The sequence below is a fragment of the Sipha flava genome, unplaced genomic scaffold (assembly GCF_003268045.1).
Source record: "Sipha flava isolate LNK unplaced genomic scaffold, YSA_version1 236_pilon_pilon, whole genome shotgun sequence".
Classification (NCBI taxonomy): domain Eukaryota; kingdom Metazoa; phylum Arthropoda; class Insecta; order Hemiptera; family Aphididae; genus Sipha; species Sipha flava.
In genome coordinates this window covers 162,854-185,318 of record NW_020272878.1, presented here as the reverse complement: position 1 = coordinate 185,318, position 22,465 = coordinate 162,854, and the positions used below count along the sequence as shown (strand labels likewise).

The 22,465-nt window shown below is 27.7% G+C and overlaps 1 protein-coding gene across 2 annotated transcripts in view; it reads left to right on the top strand.

The window, feature by feature from the left end:
• The window catches only part of LOC112683863 (GTPase-activating Rap/Ran-GAP domain-like protein 3), a 196,706-nt gene that overhangs the window by 57,242 nt on the left and 116,999 nt on the right, over positions 1–22,465 (top strand). For both annotated transcript variants that reach the window (XR_003148622.1, XM_025555048.1), the window contains exons 5-7: positions 7,035–7,116; positions 7,287–7,405; positions 11,879–11,943. Coding sequence is in view for 1 of the 2 variants with exons in the window: in XM_025555048.1 (XP_025410833.1) it covers positions 7,035–7,116; positions 7,287–7,405; positions 11,879–11,943 (266 nt within the window). In the remaining variant the exon portion in view is untranslated. The remainder of the gene's footprint in view (positions 1–7,034; positions 7,117–7,286; positions 7,406–11,878; positions 11,944–22,465) is intronic.

Sequence of the window (22,465 nt, the reverse complement as noted above, 5' to 3'; positions counted from 1 at the left end):
GAAAATTACAAGTTAGGTATCGAGAATCCATATTATACTTATTGATTGAGTTCAAGTAAAAACAGTTTTGAAAATAATTTTCTCAGTCTTAATTTGTATTATTTTCAAGACTATGGTGTATCTTTGCATTCAAAAATAACAATTTCAAGTGTTAAGGATGTCTATTCATTACAATTCTAACTTAAATATATTACATAAATAATAAAAAAATTGAGAAATTAATAAATTCATATTAGTATCAGAAGTCTAAAAATAAAAAAAATATTTCTCATTTGTTTAAAAAAATATAAATATCAAATCAACATTTTTATGTTTCTAACTTAAGAAAGTATGTAAAAAATAAAAAATAAGTTTGCAAAGTATTTCGATTTATTATTAAAAATATTTTTATGATTAGATGATTTTCAAACCACAAAACATACATTTACATTGTCTAATATGCGAAATATAAATATTAGAGTTGATAAAATTCAATATGATTTCCGTTCTCTATTTTTAGCTTTTTTTTCTTATCGAAAAAAAATATTAGGTACTTTTAAAAATCACATACTGAAAGTACTATTTGTGTGCACGTTTAACTTATGAAATTGTTGGTGCTGATTTACTACTTAAAAATAGAGAAAAAAAAAAAGTGTATCCTTCTATAACAAAAACATCCCGTGTTAATTTTAACAACTTTAACACACACACACATACACACACACACACATATATATATATATATATATATACATCTATTGCGTTAATTGAATCATTTAGTTGAACTTAGAAAAAATATTGCTTCCAGTTTCTGCATTTTGACACTGTAAAATAGCGTCTTATAACTAAAATGTAATTATTGTATAACACACTATCATTTTTCAAGTACAATAACTCTTTAAAGCTTTTAAAATTGTGTATATCAATATGTCTATAATATATGTGTTTATTATCATTTCGTTTATAGTATAAAATTCTAGAAAATATGTGAAAAACTGCGGTAAACTAGTGGTTTTTACAAAACGAATCTCTGTAGTTTAATTTTTTTTAAAAAAGCTTGTGATAAGATTTTAAATCTAAAATAGAAGATTATAAATATTTAAATAGCACGTTATACGTTTTGTTTAATCGAGGTCCGTCTTGAGTAATTTTTCTTTGTCGGTGGTTGAATCTGTAAAGACGTCTTTATTAGTATCACACACGTAACTCTCAGTACCTAAATTAAACTTGTATTTTACCAAATATACGAAATTATAAGAGGACATCTAAATAAATTAATAATCATTTCTACTAGTGTCAAATTATGCATACACTACTGTTGAGTTAAAATGTGTAAAATCAATATCCTCACGCAAGAAGAAGACAAAGGCTTCTCAGGCTGTGATCTTACTCTCTAGATTCATACAAAGGTACAATAAGTACTAAAAATTATGTACTGTATGTAATTATGATCGTAGCTATGGTAGTTTTGTATGCATTGTTGCAGCGTATTAATATAAATCGAACCGATACCAGCAAATATTTTAATATTCATTTAAGTGATAAATGATCATTTTTTTATTTTACTGTTTCCCTTTATTTAGTTATTCATCATATATGTACTTTACTTCATATACTTTATTTTTTCATTTTAAGTACACTCAAGACCTGGGCCCACCACATCCATACCAAACGTATTGCCTTGAATAACCGATCCCATCAGCTACGTCTACTCCTTACATCTAAACACATCAATCTGAACAACAAAATACTTATATATAAACTGCTACTAAAGCCCGTATGGTCATATGGTATACAACTTTGGGGTTCAGCCAAACCATCTAACATAAATAAAATTCAAATATTCCAATCTAAATGCCTTCGACAAATTACCAAAGCCTCCTTTTACGTCTCAAACGATACACTCCACAAGGACCTGTCTATTCCAACAGTTCAACTCGTAGCCAAAACTCTGTATAAACGATTCCACTCAAATCTCTTCAACCATCGTAATCCTCTAATCTCAAACTTATCCACCCCCAGCATTCCAGGTGACCCAAGACGACGTCTGAAACGAAAATGGTGTCGGGACCTCCTGACTGAATAAAACCCATCCGCAACTCCAAAGAAGTCCCATCACTGGATGGATTCTTCGCTCAAGTCTTCAGTCTTCTTATATAAATCTACTACAACACTTACACTTATTGTAAAAATAATATATTTACAGATTGTGTAATAAAACAAATAAAAAAAAAAAAAAAAAAAAAAAGTACACTCAGTTACTTGGATAAAATAATTAATAACTTTTTCGTAAATGTAATAAATATATCATCAATAATGGTTTTTCAATTCGTAATGCTCTAGAATAGTAATCTATACTTGGCAGAGTATTATTCTGAATGGCACTCAGACCAAAGTATTATTCAATTAACGGGGTTTTCAACTTCAATAATTACTCTATTGATTGAAGAAAATCATTCTTGTACAGAAATGTGTACTATTTAAGAGTTTATCATAGAAAATGTTTAAGAAAATTATTCTTGTTTTGAAGTACATACTATTTAAGTGTTTATTATGATAGATTTTTAATCACAAGTTGATACGTCCAACATAGAAATTTTGTTGTAAAAATTCAGCGTTTTTATTTTAAAAATTATGATATCACGATGAGTGATTTATTTAGACGTCAGACATAGTTTAATACAAGTATCGATTGAAATATGAATTGTATAACGCAAAAGTGATAAGAATTTGGCATTTTAACTATTATACATTCATGCGTAGTGAAAACTGTTATATACTGATGACATACCACATCAACGTGATAAAATTTATAATTTATATTATAGAAGTACATTTAAAAGATGTTATTCAGTTAGGGTCGCCCAATATAATTTCATATCAATCGTGTGTTTAAACATAAGTAATACCTAAAATATGATACTATTTAACTATATCTTCATATGTGGCATATATTTTAATTACAGTAAAAAATATATTAGTTTTCACCACAATCTCTAGTTAAAAAAACTTCTTATAGGACAGTAAAATAACAGTCGAAAAACATTCTATGTAAAATATCTGTAAATTGAAAACTGTACGTAATTGTTCTATTTGAAATTAGTCTTTTTTTTTCCCATAATAATAACGATAACTACGGAGGGCGGATCCGAGTTGGATCTCAGATAATATTTATGATAAGGATAAACAACTAATTGGGTCCGATTATAAAAACGATAATATACGAGTTCGGTTCAACTAAAAAACCATAACATACTAGTTCTGCCCGACTACTGCAATAATAAAATCTATAACTTATAAGTATTGATAATATTATCAACACGCTTGATAATATTAAAAATTTAATACATTTCAATTTGTAAAAGCTCTATCGTTTAAATTGTAACCAATTGTGTACATTTTTAAATAATTTATTTAATTTATTTAGTATACGAGTACACCAGTGTTCTAATTTTCAATTAATAATTATGTAACATCAAACTAAAAACTTATCTGGATAAAAATAAAATATAATTTGTTATAATTTATCTTGATAAAGATAAAAGATAAAATACTATTTATCTAAATAAAAAAAGATAATATATTTTTTTATTAATTTATTTACACTTTATTTTATAAATTTATACTTAAAAAATTAAATTAAATTAAAATTAACTTAATTTTGATCTAATTGGTACGTCCAATATGAATAATAAACAAAAAATATTTTCATTGTGTACACTTATGTATAAGAAATAAGTAATAAATAATAAGTACTTAGTTTTAAAAAAAATACATTCTTTGTAGGTATATTATTGTTTTATAAAACAACTCATTACAATTTATATAACGCTTATTATGGTTAAAATATTAAAAATTTAATTCAACCATTATCTGTATTATTTAATTATTTTTTCTTTGGAATCAAATATTGTAAGTCTTACAATGTAAGAGTCACTTGAAAGTATAAACTGTATAGTTTTTATTTAATATACAAACAATTATTAAAAATAATACTTATAGGCACAATTTAAACAATATAACTAAACATATATTGCAATAACACAAATTTTAAAATAATAGTAATTTATTATAAAGGTAATAAATTAATAATATAATAGATAATTTATTTAGATAATTTATTTAGGTAATGCTCAACATTGTATACCCCATATTATAAATTAAAAAAAAAATCACACCTGTATTCTTCTAATTTATAGATCACAGACATTCAAGTCTTTAAAAATAAAAAGCGAAATGTTTTATATGTATTGACCTAATTAAAATAGTACTTGGAAAATCTACCTAATAAAACACTGGGATCTAACTAGACTAAAAAGGGTCTTGTGGACTCAACTAGTAAACGTCTACTACGTCGTTGTAAATAAATAACATACTGATTTGATCTATACAATTTTGATAATTTATAGATACTCTGAACTCCAGTTGTAGTTATTTTTCAACTGTGTTAATTATCACGTTCGTATTTCAAAATATGAAAAAAAAAATTATAAATTTCCATTCATACTTTGTGATGGATGACTCAAATCGAATTTCTCTTATAAAATTTGCTAATAAAAAGCGTTGAATATATGGTTTTTTTAATTTTTATTCTATAAATAAAATTTTTATAATAAAACTACACCGAAAATTGGTGAGCATCGCTTACGTACAACGAATGCTGTTTGGTGCAGGATCGTTCACCCAGAATAAGTGACTCCACCTCAGTGTAATAACAGTGATGATGTCTTGTATATAATGTCCGACGATTTCAGCTGAAACTGTATGTGATCATTCGAGTGTATGTCATCGCGGGGAGCCTCTTTAGGGGCCATCGACTTGTGTGTAAAAATAATTATCATTATTATTATCCTCGTCGCTCGTTATATTGCACATAGGTGTCTGTAGTTAAAAAAAAAATCAAAATAAAATAAATATAATTCCAGGGACTTATTATTTTTCTGTTTTTTACATTGCGACGCAAAAAAGACAATAATTAATATTGTGTAGATTATAATTAATATACGTGCTCGTAACGAAATGAACGTACCATTTTACTAGGTCGTTTCATGTAGTAAAAAATGTTTAATCATAATATTATTTATCGTACGCAATGGTATGCATTATGTAGTTCGATATAATATACGTACCAATGTGTATGTATTATATTGTTGCGTATGCACATCATAAACATTTTTAAAACCATCACCTCATTGTATAAATTTAATTTTTTTTTTCGTGTATCGTTTCCTTCTGACATAGTTACGATGTGAATAATGTTTTATAAATCATTCTCATCTAAACAGCCACGAATATCTCACCTCTCGAATGAGTGTAAAGTGACAAATGGATAGTAAATCTTCCTTTTAAAGAAAATTGACTAGAAATACTGTAATTAATCAATGACGTACAATACATATATACACGATTATATACATTTTGTTATTGAATGGATGTGTTGTATGATGTAAAGAGCTTATAGTGTACAAACTAAACTTGTTAAGATATATCACCATGTTTATACTTTAATAATGAGGATATAGAATTTAGTTTAATGATGATAAAATTTTGTAAGCGAATTTCGATGTGTTGTAATAATTATAGTCTATAATATTTATAATATTTACAATACATCAAAATTTATATTTTATAGAGATTGGATGTCAATGTATTCCTTTTTTCTTTTTAGTTTTGTAAGCTTTTTAAAATGTACCACTTTATTTTATTTTTCAAGCCATTTTTTTTTGTGAATGTTTTGCGTTTTTTCATACTAACATTTGCAACTTCTTACGAGTTTAAAAATAGAAACATTTTCAAAATAAATCCAATAAAATATTTGAACCAGTCCAGTCGTGATACAAGTATGATTACAATCATTTATGTAATTAGTTGAAATTTTACCCCTTCAGTTCGAATTTTGTTTACCTTTTTCGTTCCTTAACGTAGTAATATAATATATAATATTTTGTTATTCACGATTTTATGGCTACTAAATCAAGTATTTTTTAGTACCCAATCAATATTAATTTTACTTGACCGCGATGAACAAAATTTTGCAAATCTATATAATTTTTGTGTTCGTTTTAATAATATCAATTACATTGACTCGGAATTTTGAGATTTTCAAAGTATTTAAATTTGACAAAAAAAATAAGTGAATATAATACTGTACTATATATGTTATAAAAAAAAAAATCTAAAAAAATCTAAAAAACATTTTTAATTTTCCTTTTCATAAAATAATTTTTTCTTCTCTTTTCTCTTGATCTGAAATATTTTATATTAATTGCACTTGGTATTATTTTAAAATTATTTACCGACGACTTTATACTCAAATATTTAAGTGAAGTTCTACTGCTAACATAAATATTTATTTTCAATATACCTGACTTACATTGATGCTTAGTTTTTTTTTTCACCGTTAATTTTCTCAACGGCCATTGAATGTGAAATTGAATTAGAAATATTTTTCAAGTCAACGAATTTTTAAAATTCAAGGAATGTTTCTTCTTTTTATTAAAGAAGCGTAAAAAGGTATTTTTTTTCACGGAAATTGACTGTGTAGAGATAAAAAAGATAATATTTGAATCGCTAATATTTAATTTTAAGTCAAATGATTGTATCACTATATTGTAAAGTTGTATCATGTTTACGTTAATAATTAAATGTAAACCTATTGAACCTGTTAAACCTATTAAATGAATATAATAATAAACAATACAACTTTTTACGAATAGAGTTCTCTGTGACTAGGTCCGCATTATTTTGATTAAAATCATCGACATCATAATAATTTATATAATTTATTACACTTATGATATTTTTCTAAATTATAGGCTTTCATTTTTTAAGCTTCGACGATATCTAGAAATACTTCACTATACTTCTTTAAACTGATTTAGTACTCTCTTAAAAGTCTGTATAAATAGGTACAAAAATAAAATCGCTTTAGAAGTCATATTTTGATATAAACCATAAATAATAAATATTTAAAAAAACATATTTAGGTATTGTTTGTAAATTACGCACTTTTCAAGTTTCATTTCTAACGCGTTTTAATACATTTTATTTTTCAGATTTTTGGATCTCCGTGTACACCAGTCCTGGAAAATCCAGAGTTTCAGACAAGATGGTATTTCAAATACTTCCTGGGAAAATGTATGTACACGTATTTCTAATTGTTATTTATCGCTTACTAAAGTAGCTAAAGCTCCAACTATAAATAACCTTAATTTAATATGATTCCTGCATTATTAATTCCATACAGAATAGTTTTATTTAAATTAATTTTTGTAAGTAAAAGTAATGTTAAATTATGTTTTTATTAGTACACCAAAATTACGTTGGATCGGATATGGACAAGGTTCCGTTTTTTTTGTCCGTCGTGCTGACAGATGCTAATCATCAATGCGTACCTCAGTATAGAGCAATTTTATGGCGCAAAACGGTAATTATTTTCAACTTGTTATTATATTTATTATTTACGCATATTTACTTGTAATTTATTTTAAAAATATACATCCTTAACATAGTATTACTATACAACGGTTGTAACTATCATCGTACAAAATAGGTAGAAATAATTTAAATCATATGTAACTACATATGCTAACTATAAAATTTCACGATCCCCTTTTTAACAAATATTTATTCAGCCTGTTGGTCTCGGAATATATTATGAATGATAGTCTGGAAAATGTTTTAACAAACAATTTTGCTATGTTGAAAATGTCAAATACTATAGCTACTATAGTATAGCTGATACGTTTTTATGATTAAGCTATATTGTCACAATGACCCGTGTTTATATGATTCTCAAAAGTACGTACATATAAGCTAGTAGTATGATTTGTTCATGTGAGTTATATATTTTGACTCATTGAATAAAAAAATAAAAATTCATTTTCATTTCATAATTTATTCATATTAATTGTTAACCCAAAAGACTTTACACTTAAATATGAAAAAAAAAACAATTTAAAGATACGCCTAACTTATTCTGTAGTCACTGTTTTAATAAAATATGTAAGCTTTATTATGTTATTATGTATTTTAATTAAGATTAATACAGTATATACTTCAAAAAATGTGTTGATAGTAACAAAATTAATTTAAATTTCTTCGTCAGATGAGACAAATTTTAAAAAATCGGAATTAATTACATTTCATATTTTATTGCCCATTAGAAAATTATTATTTTAATGTTGACAATATTTGTTAAATACCTTGAGAAAATTATAAATGTAAAATATATATAATTTATATTTAAATATGTATAATTATAAATAATAAATATATATAGGTAATTGTATTGGTTTGTCAAGTAAAATCTGAAAATTAAAACGATAAAATAATGATAACTCGTCCAACTTCAATTTTAATATTGTAATTTATGCTTATATCAATCATTTCTTAAAAATAAATGTCTTTGCATTTTTTTATATTATGTTGTGTAAAATATTGTAATATAAGGTTCAATAAAAAAAGGTTTATGACACCAGTATTTATATTCAGAATCTAAAATAATAATATTTCTATGATATATGTTAGATTATATAATCAGCTTAAAAGAGTTAATACCGTCATCTATTCTTTTTTTTTTACTATTTTTTATTCTATGCTTGCAATGTACTCTAAGACGATTAAAGTCTCATTGATTTTAGATTTTAATGAGGGTTATCTTTGTTCTGTAAATAATTTATAGTTGTATATAAAAATCATACGGGTGTTAGCAAGTGGCCCTAAAGACTGTTATCGGGATTTTAAAAATATACCAGTTACCCTCAACCAAATTTACCAATTTCCCCAAATCGAATGTACCAGTTTCCCCCATGTATTAATATATACACAATTACAATATATAACCCGTAAAACATATTAAGAATGCTCACCTTTGTAAGTATTTAATTATAATAGTGTTTAATGCTGAACGAACTTTAGAAATAGATTTTGGTAGCGGTAGACTGGTTTTTTTCTCATACGATAAATGCTTTTACGAATCGAGTTTAAATAGTTTAATGTTACATCCATGGCATTTGATTGAACTTCTTCTCGTGTAATTTTAATGGGCATTTAGAAATTTCATCCACAACTTTCCGTTGTAAATTATTAGAAATGGTTACTTTTGTTAAATTTTTCGCGGCAAATGGTTGTATGCGATAACCGATTTTAAAACCATCTTATCATCACTTACTTATTATCACTCATAAACAGTTTTAACGTGAACGATTTTAATGTCACATTAATAATGTGCATCACCATTTTACATCCGTTTGTGTGATTTTACATACGATCTTAATAAAAATTAGAATTATTTAAAACTAACAAAACCTTATCCTTTTCACTATACACTCGCATAATATTTTTCATCGTGTTAACAACGTCAATGCTTTTCATTTAGTAAAATTTACCAATCAAAGAAATAGGTATACATTGTATCATATAATAATTTCTAACAACTATAAAAATACTAATAAAGATATAATAAAATATAATAAAAAGCGTATTCCACTAAAACCTAATATAATTGTCGTTACTTTTACATCGACTATTCACTTAAACGCGTCTAAAATTACGCGTTTTGGTAAAATTCCCGCTTTGCACCAAGTAGGCTATTATTATTAATATAATTTTCATTTTATCCATATTATTTGTATAATTTATAATATTATATTATTATAACAGAATACAATATCATATATAATTGCAAATATAAAAATTTGATCCTATAATTATATACTATTTTACTTTATTTTCATATATAATTTTATATTTAATTTATTAATTGTATATTTACCTCTCCTTTTTTATAGGCTATATATTGTACCTAATCATGTATATATTAACACATAATTTCAACTGGTCAGGGCCGCACTTAGGGGGGGGTTGCCCCCCCTAACTTAACTGCTCCGAGTGCCAGTTTTTTGGGGATGCCAAAATTTTGTGGTCTGACATTTGCTCACTGATGAATTATTAAACTTCTTAAATTATTTTGAAATTATTATTTGATTTGTTTTTAATAACAGTATCATAAACTAATGTTAATGTGTCTAATTTATTAATATTTATTATTATTGTATTTATAACAATATAGCTATATAATTATCAGCGATTTAGAATATTATTAATATACATAATACTAGTTCTCAAATTTGTTGTGATAATGTCAATAAACATAAGTTATTTATAATAATACGACGTATTATGTTATTTGCTGTGGCGTGCCTACTACACAAAAATAGCATTGATTTTAGAGTATCTAAAAGGTTCACGAGTATCTATCTCCTATATTTTCTGTGGGTAGGCCCCAGTGGCGGGTCGTGGGGTTCATTGAAGGTAGGGCACAAATATTTTCCTCCTTTTTCACTATCTCCACTTTGAATTTACCTACAATTCCTGTTGATTTTTTAAATATAATAAAATTGTTAGTGTATAAAAATCTTTTAATATACGCTTATTATGTATGTTGTACAAAAAATAATAAAAAATCTAAAAATAATAAAATCATGGTTTAAAAATAAATATAATGTATAATATATAAATAAATAATAAATATAATTATATAGTTAATCAGTAATATTTTTGAATTCCAAATCGATTTGTCTGTCTTTTTTTTCATGAATATTTTGATGACTTTATTAAATTAAATTAAAAAATATTTAATAAATTAGGTATTGTAAATTTGTATCGTATAAAAATGAGCACCGTCAAATGAAAATATATAACACTTAATGAAATAAAAGAATAAACAAAAAATGATTAATTATTATCATGTTCCTATAATCTATGATAAAATAATTAATGTTTGTTCTGTGCCACGGAAGATGGTCGACGATAACGATACGAAGACGATAAGACAGACAAAATATTTATCAATCTATGGAAATCCTTATAAAAATAGAATTCGGGTACAATACAATTGAGCCCAGTAACGCCGTACTAATTTTGGTCAAAAAGTTTGGGAAATCTGTTGATCGGGCCACCGAGGCACAACGAATTTGTGCTTGCCACCTAATGACTGTATAATATAGTATCAGTATGTACGTTGGAGCGCCCGTATTTCATACAATTTTTTTTTTTTTCAGTAATATTTTCAAATATATATATCAATTACCAGTAGCGTAAATTGGATCCAATTTCTGGTGGTGCAGAGGCATATTCTCAACTTATAATTTCAAACACACCAATTTTCCATTTTCCTAAGTAAAATTCTTCCCAATAAACTATATATTTTCCCATATATTTCTTTAATAACAAATAAATTTTGAACTATTTTAGCAGTAAAACCTTTATTATTATAATATTAATAAAAAAAAACAATCAAATTTTGTTTTTAGTATGCTGATTTCCTTGGCTCTTGAAAATAATATTATAAGTATACAAATTTCAATGATTTTCTGGTGGCGCAAAAACATATCTTTGCATCACCACATTTTAGATGCGGTGTTACAAGTGCCTCATTTACACCACCCAGTTTACGCCTCTGCCAATTACCAACAATATTATGATGGTTAGAAGAAATACAAATAGCTATTCAATTTTAAATTCTTCTTCTTTCTTTCAATTTTGTAGGTGGGGCACGTACCCATGTGCCCCATAGCACGAGCCGCAACTGGTAGGCCCCTTAGAGGGACGCCAATTTATTTTTTGTGCCGGGGCGCAAAATGTTTAAATACGGCACTGCAACTGGTACATACCTAATCATAGCTATTGGTAATATTAAATGAACAATAATAATTAAATTATTTTGAATATGTAAAATGATGAATTTAAAAATATTTTTATGGAGTCTGTAAAAAAATTAATACTTGTAAAATGTTTATCAAAAAGCATATTAATTATATTCGAGAATTTAAGTTTAAAATAAAATTGAAAATTTTAATATGATCAAAAAATTAAAAAAATTTCGTCTGTATTATAGGGAGCACAGAAAATATTATTACCTCATACTCCGAACAAGCCAATGACGGTTAAACAGATATTGAGGTAAGTGCAGAAATTATTAGGTAACTATCAATAAGTTGTTAATAAGATATCAAAAATGATTCTATATATTTTATACGTGTATATTAGTTAATTTTTTAACTAAAATATAATTAAATCATCTTAAAACGTCAATACATTTTAAAGTATCATATACTTTTAGTGTTTATAAAAAAAAAAATTAATATAGTAAATTTAAAAAGAATGTGATCCATTATGATTTTATTATGAGTTTATCATACAATCTAATAAGTATAATCTTATAATTAACTAAATTTTGCTAATAAATATGTAGTACAAAATACAATTGACTAAGTTTCTAAACATAAAAAATGTGCTAAGTCGATAACGTATTTTTAAATCATATACATTAATATTATCTTCTAGATTCCATTTAATTTGAGTCTAGCGTTAAATGCATTTAAATTGTATACAGTACTAAATCAAGTCAAATATTTAGGTTAAATGATGTTCGTATAAATATTTTTTGAGTTTAAATTATTATACCAATTATGTCATTTTATATGAGAACAAATTAGTTCCAATTTAATAAACAAATTAATACATTTTATGTACTTAATAATAGTTTCTAAATAATTCTAAACAATCCAAAACCAATATTATAGAATTTATCAACCTTGAAATTAAAAAATAAAACATTATTTACTTACGTTTTCTTACGTTTTTATTTTAAATATTTTAGATTTAAAATAAGTATATGTTTATTACGAATATATATGTATACAGTAGAAATTCAATCAACTGTCACCGTCAGAACCGGGACTATGACGGTTAATCGAATAGAATTTCGCAATAAACGTATATAGTTTCAGATAAAAATAATACACATATATACTACATACTACATACCATACTAAATACTACTAATTTTACCCAGGGAACTAGAAAACAAAATAATCTGTTATTTTCTTTTGTTTTTTTGACACTCGAGCTTTTTTAACTACAATTTTCGTATTTTATGTTAGCGTAAGATCAGGTTAATCGTTGGCACTAATCAAATTAAAAATAATTTAATTTGTTCGTTCACGTGCGTTTTTCGCATATGTTGGAAATTAGAATATATTTTTATACGCTCGATAGTCGCTACAACGAATTTATCGGGATTTCCTCACTAACGATAGCGATGACGGATAACAGAAAATTACGGTTTATCAAGTTTCTACTGTATACAAAAATAAATTTTAAAAATAATATTAATTTTATAGTACTATTTGAGCATAACTATTATCATTTAAACGGAGTATTAAAAGAAATACCTGAATTAAAATTAATTATCATAAGCTAGCACATGATAAAAAAATTAATTAGACTAACCAAACTGTGCATGGAGAACATACAGTAAAAATTTAGAGTGGACAACATAATATCTACCCCCTTAACAATAGGCTCAGGATTAAAGCAAGATAATAAAATGTCTCCAATTCTCTAAAAATTGACGCTAAAAAAGTAGTAAGAGAAATGTAGTGCGTAAAAGGCAGTCAATTATCGAACAACGGCAATGACTCCAAATAAATTTAATGAAATTAATTGATAGTGAGGTAGGCCCTCAGCAAAAAGAAGGACTAATTTTTGAAAAAAGTGGATGGATTAAAATATCTAGGAGCAACATTGAGTATCAAAAACGATTAATATAAAGAAATAAATATTCGGAGAAGAATAGCAGAAAATACCACTTATGCATCAATGAAATTTCTTAACTCCGAAATGCTATCGAGAAGATTCAACATGAGATTATAAGTGTCAATTATAAGACCTGCGTTGACTTGCGGATAAACCGCAAAGAAGCCTAAATAACTATGACAGATATAAAGAAGAGGATATGAACATTCGAATATAAGGTATGATGGATAAATCTGCGTCCCTGTGTTCAACACGATTTTGGAAAGTTAACTAAAAAGATACCGGAACTGCAGATAATTATGAGATTGGCTTCATTAACTCACTTCATTATAGGTCAAAGAATCCAAAGAGATCTTACCTTGGGTAATACACAATAGTTTACTTTTGAATAAAGACCCCAAGAAAAATTACTATAAGGACGCCCCAAAAAAAGGTAAATTTATAGAGTGATAGATGACCTATACGCAATGGGTATAGAAGATTGGTTTAAAATCTTGCAAAATAGAGAAAAGAGGCAAGATGTTGTAGTAATGGCTTAAATATTTAGAGAGTAGTATGATCAGTAGAATTTAATTATCAGTGATTTAATGTGTTGAGTCGTGTTAAGTTGAATAATAACTCAACGATTTTTTTAATATATCGTAGACTCTAATTAATGTCAGTGTAAATCGTAATGTTTGTGCAATGTAGTATTTGTATCCAAAACACCAATTGGTAAACACTCCCCACCGATTTTAATATGGTATATTATTAAGCCATATAGCGTGCACTATTATTGTATATAAATACTTAATTTGTAACATAATGAATCAAAAATAATAAAATTAATCTGTTTGTAAACTATAAAGAAAATAATATATTTCAATGTGATTATTTAAAAAATAATTAATGCTTTTTCACAAGGACTATTGACAAAATAATTCCTGTGATGACATTAATAACATAATAATTTATATTTTTAATATTTTTCATACGTCACATTTTGATTACTAGAACATTATTAAAAACTTTTACTAATTGTGTTTGATTCAAAATTAATATTTAATATGCATGTATTATTCGTGTAATCAAAGATCCTATGTTTGATACATAATAATAAAATTGTGCGTGATACCTTATAACTCGAAACGTTTTTCACGATCCTGTTAAATCGTATAGAACATTGGTTCTTAACCTTTGTGTAGTGGCGACCCAAGATATTTACCAAATTTTTTCTGCGACCTTTTTATAAATAATATTCAATGGCAGAATAAAAAATAACTATTTGGTACTCTTAATTGAATAACATTTTTTACTCATATTACTTGTATTCATAACAAGTCATAATATAGTCACATTATATTTAAAAATAAACATTTCTTTTAATAATATTGTATTGTTTTTTAAATCATTTTTAATTTAATGACTTCCTATGTCTTGATGTTGCTTTACCAATGAATCAATTTAGAGTTCTTCTATGGAATTAGTAAGTGAAATACGCATCGTGGGTTCGACATCAAGCTTGTTTCTTGATTTGGTTTTGATTGTGGTTAATATCTTTATTACAACATGTAAAAATATTAGTTAATGGCCTTTGCATACTCAAATTTAACTCATTTAATAACGAAAAAATATCTGATAGATACGCAACTTTTGTCAACCAAATTATATCTTGAAAATGGATGGATAACAGTGAATTTTTTTCTCTTAAAAATACTTCTATTTCAGTTCTTAATTCAAAAAATCTCGTTAAAATTTTTCTCCATGATAACCAACGTACATGAGGTTTCATTTATTATTTATAAGACTTAAAAATAAAAATATTATACTAACTTTTTAAATTTTTATCCGACCCATTTAAAACTATTGGCAACCCAAAATTGGGTGGCGACCCTATGGTTAAGAACCGCTGGTATAAAGTCGCTTATTACTCCCACGATTAGATTTTAAATGGAATGTGACAACACACAATTATCTCCTGAGAGATTCTGCAATGATAAAATTGTATGTAAAACAATTTTTTCGCCAACCGTTAAATTATATGAATGAATGCTATTCAGTAAATTTTATAAATCACCCATCCACGTATATTTATGCTGTTTACGATTTTTTTCCATTATTTTGGACAATGGTATTTTTAAGCAGTATTAGAGGATGTTACCATATATATATATCCTATGCATATTTATTCTGTTATAAAATAAAAATCTGCAACTTAATACAAAGTAGCATTTATATAATTATAGCGTAACCTATACGATAATAAAATGCAGGCACTGTATTCAGTATTTTAGTTTATTATCAGTGATATAATGCTAAAATAAATCATGGGTATACGCCTTATTTCATGTAGTAACTATCGTATGGTAGGAACCAAAAAAACTCACTCATGAACTACACATCTTTAATTATGACTGTTTGATAATAGAAACTTGCTATTAAATGATGAAAAATTTGAATTTTTCATTAAAAAAAATAATAATAATAATAATAATATATTCGATACCGAATCACGTCATAAATATAACCATAAGTCAGATTAGTCAAGGTATTATGTAGTTATTTGTTAAATTACAAGCTATACGCTATTTACGACCGTATACCCACGTATCATCAATTTCTCATAAGCTATACGCCATGGATAAAAATAGCGTATTGGGTATATGCTGTATACCCCCGTTACCCTTCACTAATGTATATTTTAATCTATATATATATATATATTTAAAAGTAAACACTGATAATATTTTACATTCTCGTTCTGTCGTGACTATGTTATAGTGTGTTACACTTCCACATGTTAAATAGATTGGTAGGTAAAAAGGAAAAAAAAAATTTACCGATTTACTGAATTTTACAAAAATTTACGTAAATTTTACCGGTAAATTTACCAAACATTTTTTACTGGTAAATTCCACATCTCTAACTAGAGATATGTGCACATCAATTCCATTATAACTCGTGTTGCGTGTTTCGACTTGTTTTAATTTTTACATTGTACAAATGTGCACAGCAATAGCGTGCACTACTGTACCGGGTGTGGGTGAGTTGCGGCCCGACGTGTCGTTTCCGGTGTTGGAGACCGGTGAATTCCGGCCCGATAATATTTTAGCCGTAGGTTAGTTGCGGCCCAACAATATTTTAGCTATAGGTGAGTTGCGGCCCGAATAATTATCATTACCTATGTACCTATTGGCTAGTAACTATATGTACGATGCGGTGATGGCTATACATTTAGTGATAAACGAATAACGATAAACGAATTGTTCGATACGTATGGCAAGTTATATCTTTATATAATATAATACAGATAATATAGATCAGAGTTTCTCAAAGTGTGGTCCGCGGACCCCTGGGGGTCCGCGAGCCTATATCAGGGGGTCCGTGGAGTTAACCCGAACCCAACACAACCCAAAAATAAGTTGCTGTTAATTAACGTTATTCTGTATTCGAAAGCACTTTCTATAATCTATACCAGTAGTTTTCAACTAGTGTGACGCGATTAATCTATTAATAGTTGTATAATTTTGTATTTACCAGTATAACACCTTTACTCGATGAAAACTGATAACTAACAAACATAAAGGCAGGCTAATCGCTCATCATTAATCGTAGATACGTATCATACAATAAAAGTACTCGTATTTAATATTAGTTTGCCCATCGCAGCCGTCTCGTTCGTTTTACGTCGCGTCGTTGGTAAGTGTTGGTCTTAAATCTTTAGCTATGGATCGTTGGTTAAAGACGGGTACTGTACGTGAAACTGAAGTGCCGATTGAATCTAATGAAGGTGGCAGACAAGCCCTTGTCCTACCTAACTTTGAAAAGCGGTCTTGCTCAAAATCTAGTGCTAGTGTTAATAAAGCCAAAAAACGCAAATATTGTGACGAATATTTAAACTTGGGATTTGTGCAAGCGGGTACAGACATTGAACAAAAACCGCAATGTGTTTTGTGTTACGAAATACTTTCAAATGAAGCAATGAAACCTGCTAAGTTGCGTAGACATTTAGAAACAAAACACTCCGAGTTTTCTGGTAAGTCAATAGAATTTTTTAAAATAAAAAGCAATGAAATGAAAAAGTCAAAAAATAAAATTGAAAAAATTGCAACTGGCACTACAAATGAAAAGGCAACCATTGCATCATATGCTGTATCTCTGTTGATTGCTAAGTCGGGAAAGCCTTATAACATAGGAGAGGAGCTTATTATGCCTGCTGCAAAAAGTATGTGTAGCATAATGTTAGATGAAACTGCGGCCAAAGAAATGAGTTTGATTTCATTGTCAAACGACACAGTTAAGAGAAGGGTTGACGATATGTCTGAAAATGTGTACTCCCAATTAATTTCACGTTTGAAATTTACGGAAATGTTCGCATTACAACTAGACGAGAGTACAGATTTTACTGATAAATCTCACTTGCTAGCTTTTGTCCGTTACGAACACGAAAAATATGTCATTGAAGATCTGTTATTTTGCAAAGAAGTAATACATAACAATGCAAATGATGTATTTGAAGCTCTTAATGACTGTATTTTAAAAAATGAACTAGATTGGAAGAAATGTGTTGGGTTAACTACTGATGGAGCTGGAGCGATGGCGGGTCATAAAACTGGATTGATGGCTCGGGTAATGAAAGTAGCGCCAAACGTCAAGTGGACACACTGTTCAATACATAGAGAGGCTCTGGCAGTGAAGAAAATGTCAACTGAGCTTAAAACTGTATTTGACGAACTCGTCAAAATTGTCAACTACATTAAGTCTCGGCCCTTGAACTCTCGCATTTTTACCAAGCTATGTCTGGAAATGGGAAGTGAACACGAACAACTATTTTTACACACAGAGGTTCGCTGGCTTTCTCGAGGAAACGTTCTTACACGTTTTTTTGAACTAGCTGATGAAGTAAGAATATTTCTTTGTGATGATACACACAAAAAGTTCATCTTAAGAGAAAAACTTAATGACTTTTCATGGCTCTGCAAAATTGCGTACTTAGCAGATTTATTTACACATTTGAATGTTTTGAACATGAAGCTGCAAGGACCTGATACTTACATATTCATAGTAGAAGACAAAATCGAAGCAATGATTGAAAAACTAAAGCTGTGGGCAAATCGAGTTGAAAGAAAGTCTTACACGTCATTGCCTGTGTTACAACAATTTCTAATCAAATCAAAAGGCAATCTACCTGTTGAGGTTCAAGAAATGATTGTCGAACATATGATAGACTTAGCGAGTGCTTTGAGGAAGTACTTTCCTGCTCCAGATAAAAAAAGTGACTGGATGAGAGATCCTTTCAAACAACAAGATGTTGCCAGCCTTACTATTCTCTCTGAAAATGAGCAAGATCAACTGGTAGATTTATCTTGCAATAGGGCTTGGGAAATAATTTTCAAAGAAGAAAAAGATATATGTCATTTTTGGTTTCTTGTCCGGTCGGAATTCACAGATTTAGCAAACAAAGCCCTCAAAAAATTTGTGCCTTTTTGTACGACTTATTTGTGTGAACAGACATTTTCTACACTTTGTAACATAAAAAGTGTTAAGAGAAATCGACTGAAGAACGTTGAACCAGCATTGAGGTTGAAAATTTCAACAATTGTTCCCAAAACTTTGGACATTATAAAGCTTAAGAAACAAATGCATTCTTCCCATTGATAGTATTTATATATTTATCAAGATGTTTTATGTTAATAAAAATATTTGAGTACATAAACGTTTTTTTAATTTCCAGTCCTGATGCAAAAACAAATCAAAATAAATATTTTTATCTCTGGTGTTTCATATCAAATTCAAAATAAAATAAGGAAATAATATACTATACTTTTTCAATTTTTTTTTTAAGATCTTTTTTTTTGCTCGTTTTCCGAAAAATAAAAAAAATTACGCTTGAAACCCAACCGGGGGTCCTTAAGGATTGTAGATCTTTAGGTGGGGGTCCGTGATTCATTTGACTTTGAGAACCTCTGATATAGATCGTTTCATTGTATTATCTGCCATATGACTTGCATTAACTACGATAATCGGATAATTTCAAATGGCAAAATGAAAATTACTATACGGTATTATTCATTTACGAATATTTTTTTTTAATTATATTCTTGAAATGACAAATATGAATAATATATGACAATACTAGAAAATACGTAGTATTAATAAATTTATATTGTGATGTCTATATACATGTACTATGTATAGTATATATTATATATGTAGTATATACATAGATTATTGTATGGGCCGCAACCTCGTACGTACCTCTCATAAACTCGGGCCGCAACTCGTACGTATTTCTCATAAACCCGGGCCGCAACTCGTTCGTTATTTAGGGTTTGGGCCGCAACTCACCAACACCGACTGTACCTCTATAACACATATACTGATACAATTCCGTCGTGGACAACCGCCTGCCCGTTTGACCCTCGAAATAACCCAATCTAAATATTATATTATTTTCATAATGTTCTGAATTTATATTTTTATACTTTGAAAAATAATTTTTATAACACTACATGTATTTAGTTGTATTATTATGGTTTATTTTTTCAATTTTTTTGAGTTTGGGTAGGTAGTACACATGCACTTGTGCACATATACACGAGCCGTCACTGACAGGTTGTTACTATACATAATCATACTGTTTAAATCACCTGGCGTTACCCAGAAAAATAACTGTAATGGTTCAACTGCTTTTAAGTATAACTCGTAATAGAAGCAAAGTCTTTGTAAGCATAAATCACCCAAAATAACGTTTAAAACAAAGCTTTACCTGTACATGAAACGCCGGAAAAATAAAAAATTAAAAAATATTTATATTTGTGTTCCACACAATGAAACGATACCAAATTATAAATAACAGTAATTCAGTACATATAAAAATAAATTAATATGAATGTTTATAAACAATGAATAATATAGAGGAGTATTAATTATCACAATGATAATATTATATGTTCAACATATAAATATTATAAACATGATAAAAATATCAGAAACCAACCAGTGAAAGAAACAAAATCCAAATATGTATTCCAAAAATTTTTTTAAAAATGTGAAGTTTGAAATATTTTTAGTCTCGTGCTATATTTCTTACAAAAGTTAAACATTGTGTATAGGCAAAACATGAACTATTCTAAAAATCTTTCAATATCTGTTTTGTATTATTAAAATTATTTAAATGAGAAAAAGATATATTTGTAAAAGATGTTGAATGTATGCACAAAACACAACCTAGATTGTGCTTAGAACTTTGTTTCACCAACTTTCTCAATCAAAAGTAAAAATGTTCATAATGATTTTATAATTATTTTATTGTTTATTTTTATACTTTTTACACAACAGGTAATATTTTAATCGTTTTTTTACGGATGTAATGGTTTAATTTTTTTTTTTTTTAATTGTGATCAAATAATGAAAAATTGTGTTTATAATTTTAAACCTAATCGCGTAAATTAGATAACGCGCTCAACGTAATAGAACGCTATATCGATATTGTTCGGGCAAAGTTCGAAAATTACGCGTGTCTTATCAACTACGTTCAACGCTCCGTTCCGACACGCAACGGTCCGAATACGCAACGGTTTGAATACGCAATCGATGTATGTGTTGATAAGACGTGCTTCGAGTTCGTATGTGCATACTAGCGTATTTCGGTTAGCGCGTCGTGGAAGAAATGCTTCACCATCATTTTTTTTGTGAAGCGATTTTACCTTTCTGTGTGCTTGTTTTTTAAGATCAGTTTATTTTTAACAAGTACGACAAATTTTTAGCTAACTGCTTATAACGGATTCCCATCTCCTGGTAATATTTAATATTGTATTTATTGTGTGCCGAGCGGACCATATATACTACATTTACATTTTAATAATTACATTTGTTGTATGCCGATTGAGTTACTTTAATTTTCCGCAGTATTAATTGCATGAAAAATAAGCCATCTATTTGTTATTAATATGGAATCCGCGGTTATATATATATTTATTATTAAATGTTATAATAATACATTATCTATAAGTTGTGTAAGGACTAACCTAGTATGTAAGATGCTCTCCTGTATATTTCTATTAAGTTTATATTTACAATTGAATTATACAGTCCACTACCTGACACTGATTATTTATTATATTACCATTCTAAAAAGGATAAATCCAGCCCCAAACATCAAGTCATAACCGCGTTAAGATTCACCGAATTTTGTGATAAAACAGACATTGATACGGTTTTATCATCAACTTAATACAACATTAAGCTGCAAATAAGGGGGGTGTTTTGGCTGTCTGGATATCCCCCTTGAATTTATAAAAATTTTATTCGATGACTGTCGAAAACTTTTTTTTTAAATGTATAACGTTTAACTGCCGTCATATTTCATTCATAATGTTTATTAGAACACATTCTAATACTATTGTGACAGTTGAATGTAAATCATTATATGTTATAAGTTTTCTTTTTTTTTTCCAGTGTTTGAACCGATGACGACCCCGGAATTGTTTCTCTCATTGCTTCGGGGCAATGATTCCAATAATAATCATCAATTATCTTGAATATAAATATATTATTACAATCATGTAAACTATTATATTATTATGATGATAGTGATGATTACAAGTGTGTATCTATTTTTATTTTTTCCAAAAAATTGGCGATACACCCGTCTTCTGGAAAATTCACACTATTCGGTACCTTATAGTTAATATTTTTGATTTATTGTTGTCAAAATCTGGATAATATAATATTTGTTTGATTGTCTGTGCCAATGTATTATTATTAAATCAGTTCAATTGTTCGAATGTTACTATCGCCATCGAACAAATAAAATAAATAAAAGTTCTATATAATATAACAACCCACAAGCCAGTGGTTACCAACCTAAAAACTATGTGAGGGAAATTCTCACACGCGAGCA